The sequence below is a fragment of the Pipistrellus kuhlii genome, unplaced genomic scaffold (assembly GCF_014108245.1).
Source record: "Pipistrellus kuhlii isolate mPipKuh1 unplaced genomic scaffold, mPipKuh1.p scaffold_m20_p_12, whole genome shotgun sequence".
Lineage (NCBI taxonomy): Eukaryota > Metazoa > Chordata > Mammalia > Chiroptera > Vespertilionidae > Pipistrellus > Pipistrellus kuhlii.
Genome location: NW_023425427.1, coordinates 36,337,213 through 36,349,226, shown reverse-complemented (window position 1 = coordinate 36,349,226; position 12,014 = coordinate 36,337,213). Strand labels below are relative to the sequence as shown.

At 38.9% G+C, this 12,014-nt stretch overlaps 1 protein-coding gene across 5 annotated transcripts in view; it reads right to left on the bottom strand.

Annotated features, from left to right (window-relative positions):
* Positions 1–5,334: 5,334 nt before the first annotated feature.
* Positions 5,335–12,014, bottom strand: part of UHRF2 (ubiquitin like with PHD and ring finger domains 2) — a 49,534-nt gene continuing 42,854 nt past the window's right edge. For 3 of the 5 annotated variants that reach the window (XM_036434022.2, XM_036434021.2, XM_036434020.2), the window contains 3 exons: positions 11,652–11,806; positions 7,760–7,858; positions 5,335–6,353 (listed from right to left, as the gene is read on the bottom strand). In XM_036434022.2, coding sequence (XP_036289915.1) covers positions 6,207–6,353; positions 7,760–7,858; positions 11,652–11,806 — 401 coding nt within the window. In that variant the 3' untranslated portion in view covers positions 5,335–6,206. Of the gene's footprint in view, positions 6,354–7,759; positions 7,859–11,651; positions 11,807–12,014 lie in introns of those variants that run through there. The other 2 variants (XM_036434023.2, XR_004987195.2) reach the window with 2 other exon arrangements.

Sequence of the window (12,014 nt, the reverse complement as noted above, 5' to 3'; positions counted from 1 at the left end):
AGAAACATCGATGAGAGAGAGTCATCGATCAGTTGCCTCTTGCACACCCCCCACTGGGGACATGCCCACAACCAAGGTACATGCCCTTGACCGGAATCGAACCCGGGTCCTTTCAGTCCCCAAGCCGACGCTCCATCCATTGAGCTAAACCGGTTTCGGCTGCACTTCAGTTTCTTAAGGTATAAAATAGCAATGATAAAAGGACTTACCTCAATCAGGCTTGTTATGAGGATTAAATGGCATGGTAACACAGAGTACTTAGCATAGTGTCTGGCACCAGAAATCACGACCTTATTCAGCAAAAACTGCATGAACCACCAGGTACCTACCAGGCACCAGGTAAACAAGATAAGGCCTTTCACGGAGCATCAATTCCAGATTAAACAGACAACACATTAAGTAAGATTTCACAAGGTGAAATGCTCTTTGTAATACAGAAACTACCATGGTTCCTGTGTCGGGGGTGGGGGGGGGGGGAGGAGGATGGACCAACCCCTTTATATTGGGTGGGCAGGGAAGGATTCTCAGAAAGCTGCCTTTTAGGAGAAAATCTGAACAAAAAGAAGCCAGCAATGACAAAGTGTGGGGGAGGAGAGGATATTTATTTAGAAAGAGAAGCATATTCGAAAATTTTAATGTCTACATTTTAACATTTGTTTTCAATCTCATATGTAAGTGGTTTTAATCCCTGGGAAATAGAGAGGGAAGGAAGATGAGGAATAAAAGCTGGGTTTGAGGCAAGGTGTGCAAATCTTGCTGGAAGTCAAAACAGGGAGGGGGTGTTTGAGCCTAGAGTCAAGATCATCAAAAATAAAATTAGGGTCCAGAGAAGGGGCCCCTGACTCGGGTGGAAGGCTTTGAGGAAAAGGGGGGAAAGTGTGTGTGTGTGTGTGTGTGTGTGTGTGTGTGTGTGTGTGTGTGTGAAAGTGTGTGTGTGTGTTTGTGTGTATGTGTGTGTTAGGAAGGGGTACCTGTGTTAGGAAGGGAGGAAGCATTTGTAAAGGAGGGAGTAGGAATGGAAGCGGGAGAAGATGCAGGTTATGAACAGGAAAAAATGGGAGAGGAGGTAGATAAGGGAATGAGAAAGAATTAAGGTGTGAAAGTGGAAGAAAAATGATGGCAAATGAAAGAAGAGTCAAAGCCAGAGATGGTGGGAGAAGGAGGTCCAGAGCATGAGCAACAAGCCCAGGAGGTCTCCCTGGAATCAGGAAGAGAGATCACGAGAATGGGAAGGGATGGGATGAAAAATCAGTTTAAGATGGCAAAGGGAAGGAGTAGAGGGGGAGGAGGTCCCAAGTTTGAGAGGGAGGCAGGCAAGGGAGAAACAGTTCTTGGGTCCAAACCCCAGGATGAGAAAGAGCACAGTGAGCACCAGACAACAGAGCAAAGGCCAGGGAGTGGGCCAGCCTGTCAGTAAAGGGGCTGAGGGAGGACCCCACGCACTGGAAGGAAAGATGTGTGGGAGAGTAGGGTCCTCAGAGAAAAAGAGCCAGGAAGTCTTCTTTTGGAAACCAACAAGGCAGAATGATTCAACTGAGGGGACCAAGTGGGAGAAAATACCAATGCCAGAGGCTAGAGTGTCTTTGAAGATGAAATGTGACCACGCACAGCAGCAGGCCCTGAGGACAGGGCTGGTGGACACTTCCCAAGACCGCAGAGGCTGAGCTGAGGGGCTGGAGGACCCACTTGTGCATTGCTGTGATGTATGTAGGCAGGCGTCCTGACATGTGATTAATGTGGAGTGTTTGTGTGCCTGTGTGTGATGGGCTTTTCCTTCCTTCTGTTCATATGCAATTCCAGTGCTGGCTTCACTGAGCACTTGTTTTCACCTCCCACCCTCACTCCCAGCCTTCATACCTGTCCCCATGTTCCACCTGGAGCTTCTCCCCAGTCTCCTCCACACCTTTCACACATACAGCTCCCTGGCGATGGCCCTACGTCCCCGATATGAAAGTTACAATTCTGGCCGTAACATCACCTACCCCAAAGCTTGTTTGGAAATGCAGTTAATTTGGAGAAGGTCTCTGGTGCATGCAAGTAGCAGTTATTGGGTGCCTTTTCCATACAAGAGTGCTGATTGGTAGATTATGGCTTCATTGGTTTTATTGGCTAACCTGGGAATCTAGCCACTCCCTCTACATCATTTCCTATAGGAAATATTTGAACAAACAAGATCATTTCATTTTTAACTTACATCAAGTCACAGGCCATGGCTGTCATTTTACAGACTAACATCTATGATGCAGGTTGGAGATGGCCTGCAGTTCTTCTGAATTCAAAAGAATTGATGGTAGAGTAGAAGAAATCAACTCTAAGCTATTTTTAAAAAAATATTTTTATTGATTTTTTTACAGACAGGAAGAGAGAGGGATAGAGAGTTAGAAACATCGATGAGAGAGAATCATCGATCAGCTGCCTCTTGCACACCCCTCACTGGGAATGTGCCCGCAACCAATGTACATGCCCTTGATCGGAATTGAACCTGGCACCCTTCAGTCCGCAGACGAACGCTCTGTCCACTGAGCCAAACCAGTTTCAGCCTAAGCTATTTTTTTAATGAGCTGTTAGGACTTTCAGGTGTCTAGACCTCTTTTAAGAGGTTAGGGTTTTTAAAACTGATGCAAGAGAGAAATTTTAGTGTGCTTTTGATACAATTGTGCATTTTAATATTATTAGTAAATATGTTTGTATGGTTCGAGTGTGACATTTCAAATTTCCTACAAAAGCACTTTTGAAGATTATTAGAAGAAAACAAAGACTTGGTGAGATTTAAGTGCTTTAAATAGCAGCCAAACTCCCCCAAACAGGGTGGAATCCCAGGCACCAGGAGTGATGTCAGGCATCCTAAAAAAAATTCAGATTTCCCGCCCCAAAGGTGCTGCCACTGGGACCTAATCCTTTTTAAAAGACTGGCATAAAGAATGGGGGGAAAAAGTAACTCACTTCCATTTACTACCTTTGATCCAACGTGAACTACACAGGATTATGAGTTTCTCAAAATAGAAGAACTAAATGCTTTTATTGGTTAAAAGAAGCTGCTTCAAATACATTCCAAAAGACAATGAGGAAAATGCTTCCCATGAAAGGAGACAGTTGGGTAGGCTGATAAATAAACTTGCAAATAGCGAAGGAGTGTGTTGGACGTGATGCCAGCCGTGTGGGGAGGAGTGGGGAGTTAGCGCTACTTCTGTGTTTTGTCAAAAAGAGAGCCTTTCACCTGGGACTCTCATGGAGTCTGCCACTGAGAAACACTGTTAATCTGAAGCCTAATGCCAGGGAGCATGAGGCAGTTCTGGAGGAGTGGCACAGTTAAGCAGGCTCAATACAGTCCGCTCAATACAGTCCTTAAGCAATTTCATTATTTCCCAGAAACCAGTTTCATTTAAGAATGCAGCTCCTGGTTGTCATAATTATGAAAATGAGAAGAGTCTCTGAAAGAAATGATGTGCGATACAACAACCACACTGGTATTCTTAGATGAAACTCAGTTGCACTGCACATTAGATCTCTTTCAAAGTGCCCAAACCTGGTTTTCAAAGGGCAAAAGGATGTAATAGAACTTAGAAATAAGTAACACAGTGAAGCAGGGAAAGTGGTGGAAAAGCAACACACAGTGTTGAGTTTATATTCTAAGTCTGCTGCTGACTGCCTGAGACCTAGGAGATTAACTCGGAAACCATTGCCTTGTCTGTAAAATGGAATTTACTTCACGGGTTTTGAGTAGTAAGTGAAATAATGTATGAGGAGATACTGGTAGCATTTCTTTTTTGAGAAACTGAACAGGAGTGTGAAATATTGTCATCTCTGGTTCAAAGACATGGATATGATGGTGAAACATTCCTCTTTCCCCCATAAAAAAAAAATAGCAACTAAACCAGCTGGGGGGGGCATCGATCTATGAACCAGGAAGTCACGGCACATGCCTGGCTTGTGGGCTCAATCCCCAGTGGGGGGCATGCAGGAGGCGGCTGATCAATGATTCTCTCTCATCACTGATGTCTATTTTTTAAAAAATGTTTTTGTTATCTGAGGATATTTTCCCATTATTTTTAAAAAAGATTTTAAAAAATATATCTTTATTGATTTCAGAGAGGAAGGGAGGGAAATATCAATGATGAGAATCATTGATTGGCTGCCTTCTACATGCCCTCTGGGCATCGAACTAGCAACCTGGGAATGTGCCCTGACCGGGAATCGAACCATAACCTCCTATTTCATAGGCCAATGCTCAACCACTGTGCCCCACAGGCTGGACAGTGCTTAAGATTTCGTATTGTTACAGAATTTACCAGGTGACCCCAAATATGGGATGGGACTTCTGGACCTTGTGCAGGCTTTGCAAATAGCCCCGTGTTGGGGTGGGGGCTGTGAGACCCCACCTTAAGGCCTGGCCTGGTGCCAGTGCTGATAACTCTGTCTGGGGGTTGAGTATTGTTCATGGTTTATGGCCTCTCTAAAATGGGAGTAGTACTTAGGTAAACAGGTCTTGCAGGACCAGATAATTAAAGAAAGGGCAGTGACTAGACTATAGGCTAACAAGAATGTGCATTAGGTTACTGGCACAGATTAAGATTGCTAGCCCCCCAAAATGTCTCCTTTTCCCCACCAGTATTAGTTCTTGTTACTGAAAATCAAAGAGTGAAAAATTGTGCAAGAATATCTGTATCAATACAACTAAAAAAGGACAAACATCATTGAGAACCATCTGAAATCTGGCCGAATGGTTATGTGCATGTAAAGTACAGCATAGGGAATACAGTCAGTAATACTCTAATAACTATGAATAGTATTAGATCGGTAGATTTATCTGCGTGATCACTTAGTAAGTTTCACCAGTGTAATGTCGAATCACTGGGTGTACACCTAAAAAGTAATATAATATTGTATGTCAACTATAACTGAAAAGCGGCTTAATTTAAAAAGAAACTCTGTATAATATTGTACAATATATTGAATACATGTCATTATACAATATATTTGTCCAAACCCATAGAATGTATAATACCAAGAGTGAATCCTAATGTAAACTGCGGACTTTGGGTAAGAATGACGTGTTAATATAGGTTCATCAATTGTAACAAATGGCTGCTCTGGTGGAGGATATAGATAATGGGGGAGGTTGCAGAGAGAGCAAGGAACATAGGAAAACTTCTGTACCTTCCTCTCAGTTTTACTATGAACCTAAAACTACTACAGAAAATAAAACTTCTTTAAAAAAAATACCTGTATCAATAAAAATCAATTGTACATGAAATACTCTGGAAATGACTGATTCTTAAACGCATGTACTACAAGCCAGACAAACGTAAAACAGTGAAGCAAGATGAGCTATTCTGCTGGTCATAAAATATTTATTAAGGTATACTTTCGGGAGCAGTGAATATAAAATTTAGGATCACAATATGAAGCAATTTCAGCCCTCTCAAAAGTCAGCCCAGTCCTCAATGCTCTGCAGATGTAAAACCACTGGTGAGACTCAATAAAAGCAGTTTGACTAGTACAGAAGACTCTTTTCATAAACAGTTACAATCAGAGCATCCAAATACTTCTTTTAAGTGCAAAACCACACATTACAATGCAGCAACAATGCATTCATATTGTTCTCATTAGTCATTAGTAGTCAACTTGCATAAAACACCAGAAAAAAGCACAATGGAGCTCACAAAATGGGCTAAAAAATGAACCTTTTCTTGTAAAACACACATTGTAATGGAAGATATTAAAAATGTATTTTGCACACACTACAGAAGCTGCGTTCATTCCAACGATCTCAAGTGTCATTTCCTTTTCTGTAAAATCAAATTACATGAACCAGGCACAACTAATATCTGGGAGGCAGTGTGTAGCTAAAATTTCATTTAACTAATTATTCAATGATTTAAAAATCCCCATAAATCTTTTCTGTCCTGAGGTAGTTGCAAAATAAATCATAACTTGGATATCAACTAGAGCTGAGGCTTCAACTTCTACTCATTACAACTAGTTGTTATTGACAGGAACTACCTTTTGATATTTAAAAGACAGTTGAGAAATGGGCCTCTTAACTACACACACAAGATGATGGCTATGTAGGAAAAGAGGATTAGCTGCTTCAGAACATGAGAGATATGGTCCAACATTGCTTCCACCCCTACCCACCCTCAACCACTTTAGATTCTTTACTGTCCAAAAAAATCACCAGGAGCAACACAGTGGTTGTAGACAGATCATCGTCCTTTGCTGTAGCCAGGAAAGAAAAGGTCAAGTAGAGTCTGCAGACTCTCATTGGGAATCATGATGTAATTCTGGCCAAGATCATGCCGGCAAGCAGGGCAGGAGAAAACTTGAGCCTTAAAGGAACGCTGCAAACAATCCTAAGGTAAAAATAAAAAAATCCAAAAATACATCCAATTTCATCTGATAAAGCATGTAAAAAAGGACTTAATAATTAGAAACATAGTGTTTAGCAACAAGAAAAACATAAAAGATGGAAAACCATTAAAGGCCTGAATCTATACTATCATATGAACACAAGTCTATAGACATGGCTTTAGCTCTACCTCTAGCACAGCAATTTTCAATTTTCAACTTCCTTTTTTATCTTATGGCACACACAAACTAATTACTAAAATTCTGCAGCATACAAAAAAAAAGTCTACTTTTTGCCAATACGAAAAAAAAAAAAGTATTTTTTTTTATTGATTTGTGGGGGTAGGGGAGGTAAGAGTTAAGAGATTTTTTAAAATATCAGGTACCTATACTTGTCTATAAAAAATTCTGGTACCAGGAATTAACCAACCAGACACAACCTATTGTGCACATGACCAATAAAACAGCAAACTCTATTATACGACCTATATATTATTTATGGTTTGAGACAGGGCATTCACATGGCTATTATTGTATTGGCTGTTGTCATTTTTTTAATTTTAGCTGTTATCAAATATATATATATATATACACACACACACAATCTAAGAAAAAAAAGAGGTCACTGCCCCTGACCAAACAGTCAGGTATTGCACATTTTAAAAATTCTTGCAGCACACCAATTGAAATCACTATTCTAGAACATACTGTGAGAGTTCAGGTAAACGATTCAACTTTTGTGTGCTTTAATTTCCTCATCTAGTAAAATGAGAGTGTTAAAGATTATGGTTCTCACTAGCCTCATCTTCTAGGGTGGATTTTAACCCTGTTCTTTTCTGATAGAGCGCTAAAGGAAAAAAAAAAAAAAAACAAAAAAAAAAAAACACCAAACCAAACCCTGAAGATTCCCCTGCTTAGAACTAATCACTTAACTTAGTTCAGGGCACACAACCACCAAGCAGTAGAGCAAGATTCCAACCTTGTTTTTATTATAGCTCAAATTTTCCTTTCACAACACAATATTCAACTCCTCTGAGCATGCTGCAAGATAGAATCTGCTTTAGATCCCCTTATATACTTGCAACTATTTAAGTTTACACTAAACTATACGAAACATATGAAAAATATAAGAAAAAAACGCAATGACACCTATTTCTCTTCTCCATTTCAACCTCTTCCTAACAATGCCAAACATGATAGAATACCTCAACTGTACATATATTTGATTTACTATTACTATCTAATTAAAACATGCACTTACCACTAATATATAATAAAATGCTTCTGAATTGACAAGGTTCTATGACTATTTTGTTTTATGGAAAAATGCTTTTTCACATGGTAGAAACAGTTTTGGAGATCAGTGTGCCTTCTGGCCAATAAGGGAAAACGGGAAAGAAATTCTACTTACTTTACAGACATTGTGGAGGCAATCTGTTGTTACAGGCTGGTAAACTAGCTCCTGGCAGCAGACACACATAAAGGACTGTTCCAATTTTTTCAGAAAATTCTAGATGATATCCAAAAGGAAGAACAAATAGGTTAGCATTTCATAACATATTAATAAAATGCAAAATGATTTTTTAAAGTGTCTCTGTTACGTTTAATGGTTTTAATTAAGAAAAAATCAAATAGTGATTGCAATGATTAGCAAACATGTCACAGAAACAGGAAAAAAACCAATTCATAAGATATACACATTAGTTTTAAATCTCAGAATTGGGTTGGAAAGATTGCAAAGTCAAACATGTAACATTAAAATCTAAATGCCACCCACACAAACCTCACGTTTCAGAGATTATTTTTCACTGTTAAAAAATATTATGGCTTATGGACACAGACAACTGTGTGGTGACTGTGTGGATGGGAGGGGGGGGGGGGGGGTGGAGGTAGAAGAGGGTATATGGGGGATAAATGGCAATGTAAAAAAACAAAAAACACAATACAACAAAATTAAATAAAGAATAAAAATCACAAACAGCTTGTTTCAAGATTATATACATCTTCCAAAAAGCTATATGGTATTCCATTATATAAAAATGCATTATTTATTCAATCTTTTGCTACAAAACTTGAATATTAATTTAAGCTTAAAAAAAAAAAGTGCAGTGAGTAACAATACTCTATAATATCTAAGACCCCAAAGAATCAACATATTTTCCTAGGACTAATATTTTGTCTCAACCCCAAAGTCCCATATTTCCCTCATGCTAATGTGTACTCATATTGGGACTAAATTAATAAAAGTTAGAGCAAGAGAAAGCAAATGTGATCCAATGGGTGTTCTACACTCTTCAAACAAGTAATGGTTCTGCCCAAACTTTTTGTTTCTTTTAAATTAGGATAAGTAGTTTTTTGAATAGTCACAAGGATAATTCTCCATTCAGTTATTTTTAATTGAAAAGGACTATTTACAAGAATTTCAAGTAAAAAGAAAAAATCAAAGATCCCAAAATGTAAGACAAATACCATATGATCTCACTTATATGTGGAATCTAAACAAACAAACAAACAAACAATCCTAACCTCATAAATGTAGAGGACAAATTAGTGGCTGCCAGGGGTGATGTTGGGGGTAAGTTAAATGGGTGGAGAGTCAAAAGGTACAAAATTCTAGTTTTAAAGTAAATAACTCCTGGTGATATAATATGCAGCATAGTGACTATCTACACTAATAAAAGAGAAATATGCAAATTGACCATACCTCTGCAACACCCATAATAATGATGACTATCTCTGAAACAAAAGCAACACAAAAACTCTTAAGAGAGTTCCCTTTAAATATAGGTAGTAAGCACATACAGTTTGGCTGTGGGTGGTTCAGTGGTTGAGTGTCAACTTATGAACCAGGAAATTCTTGGTCAGGGCACATGCCTGGATTGGGACTTAATCCCCAATCATGCAGGAGGCAGCTGATCAATGATTCTCTCTCATCACTGATGTTGCTATCTCTCTCTCCCTCTCCCCTTCTTCTCTAAAATCAATAAAAAAATAAGAAAGCACATATATTCATTAATCCCATTTTAGACATATGAGAAAATCTGGCTAATGCAGAGAGAAAGAAAATAAATATTGGAAAGAAATTACTAAAAGATGATAAGATCGAATTTCAAAAGAGGATATTAGAGGTCACTAAAAATAGCTTCAGATCACAATACTTGTGGAGGGGAAACAAAAAGAAAAGTAACTATATTACACATAACAAGGGGTTAATGTTTAATAAAATAGAAGATTTGAATTTGTAAGTAAAATTTAAGACAATAAAAACAAATGAGCAAGCAAGAAATGAATAGACAATTAATTTGAGGATCTGATAAGAAAGCTTTGTTTGCTAAAAAACACAGCTTAATACAAAAAATCTACACATCAGTCAACTTTGTCATTCCTTTTTTAACTTAAAAATTTTATGATTACCCACCCAAAAAAATGTAAAACATGAAGTATTTATTTACCCTTAAGTTGAACATGTAAGTATTAAAAAATTGTGCTGAATTGCTTAATACTTATGCTATTTGGTAACTTTGATATAACAGAAATCTTCCTGATAATTTTTAGATTAAGTTGCATATGTTCCAAAATTGAAAATTCTTCCCATGAACCTCAACATACATTATTAAGCTCAGGTACAGAGAATTAAAAATTCAGAATCAAAGAGATCTAAAATAAATTTAAAACTATGTAAGTACTGCCTCAGATTGTTTCTGAAAGCTGGAGGCACTGGATGAAAAGATTTAAAGGATCAATTTTGACTGACTTCTAAAAATGATACTTCAGCCTTAGCTGGTTTGGCTCAGTGGATAGAGCTTTGGCTTGAGACATGAAGGGTCATGGGTTCGATTCCAGTCAAGGGCACATGCCAGGTGTTTTGGGCTCAATCCCCAATAGGGAGCATGCAGGAGGCAGCCAATCCACGAGTCTCACTCATCACTGATGTTTCTATCTCCCTCTCCCTTCCTCTCTGAAATCACTATATATAATAATATATATATAATATAATAATATATATATATAAAATGATACTTTATAGGGAAATTTTTCATCATTTGTTAATGTTAGGACATTATTTTAAAAATCTTATAATGACTAAATATGGTGACAGATGATTACTAGACTTAACGTGGTGACCATTTCCATCCACATATATAAAAAGGCAGTGACCATGATAACAGAAATGACCATTTGTGCTAGCATAAATGCGTAGACACAGGTAAAATCTATGAATGAACTAAGAATGAACAAGACAAATACTTGCCTTCACAGAGCTCACATTGTAAGGTTAGGTCAGGGATAAGAATTCAAAATTGCCACCAGCACAAATCTCAGGTGCAGTATCTCAGATTGGCCAGAGACATACCCAGTAGCAGACTGGAAGCATGACTGAAGGGTTAGCGCTGACATGAAGGCGGGCTGTTCTGGATTTCCAAGAGGAGCCAATGGCTGCCTAGGAGGCGCAGCTTTTGATGCTGACTGATACAGAAACTGACCAATCAGAACCAAATTGGGTGAACTGTGAGGAGCCGATGGCTGCCTAAGAGGTGGAGCTTTTGGTGCTGACTGGCATAGAAACTGACCAATCAGAAACTAATCTGGGTGAACAGCAGAATGTAAGGTGGGGGCTGAGGAAGGGTTTTAAGGGCAACAGCTGTTTGATATAAGGTGTAAGAAAGCAGTTCAATTTTTTTAATAACCAGTTTGGCAGTAGAGTGCATATGGCTGGCTATCAGTCCAGATATAGAGGATATGCATTTTTGTTCACCAAGAGCATCTCCTCCTGTTGAGAAAAGCTCCTTCCTCTCCTTTCCCATTTAAGCAATCCTATCCTATATAATCTATCTATACTAATAAAAGGGTAATATGCTAATTAGGGTGGGATGAATGGCCATCTTCCAGACATCCGACTTCCTTCAGGACAAAGCCATGTTGGTGGGGGCCAAGGCAGAGGCAGATAGGAGCAGGGGAGGGCAGTTGGGGGTGACCAGGCCAGCATGGGAGGGCAGTTGGGGGCATTAGGCAGACAGGCAGGTGAGTGGTTAGAAGCCAGTGGTCCTGAATTGCAAGAGGGATGTATGACCACCGGATTAGGCCCGATCCCACAGGGATCCCAGATTGGAGAGGGACAGGCTAGGCTGAGGACACTGGTCCCCTCTAACCCCGTGCACGAATTTTGTGCACCAGGCCTCTAGTAAAGTATATAAATGTCTAATCACTATATTGTACACCTGAAACTAATATTGTTTGTCAACTATACTTAAAGTTCAAAAATAAAGGCATGTAATTATAATTTTTAAAGAATCTTTACATACTGGTCCCTCCACAAGATGTGCAAGCACTTCATCCCATAGCTTCTGGTTTTGATGATCTTCTCTGATTAGATGCTGTTGTTCAGGGGTTAGTTTGAAAGCCTCAACTGCTTCTGCTGAATCTGCTTTGTACACCTTGGAGGCACTTTCACAAGCATCTAGATTAATTTAAAAATATATCAGTAGACGTACAAGTGGTTCTAAGCAGAACTATGGAATATTAGTTAACTGGCTCCAGTAAAGTTTAGCACGAAGATAACCTGCATAAAGCAGCATCTAACTTCCTCTGGAGTGTAGAATACTATATTTGCTGCTGTTTTGGTTGTGAAATTATCAAAATACAATAAAAAAAGCTCCCACTTCCAC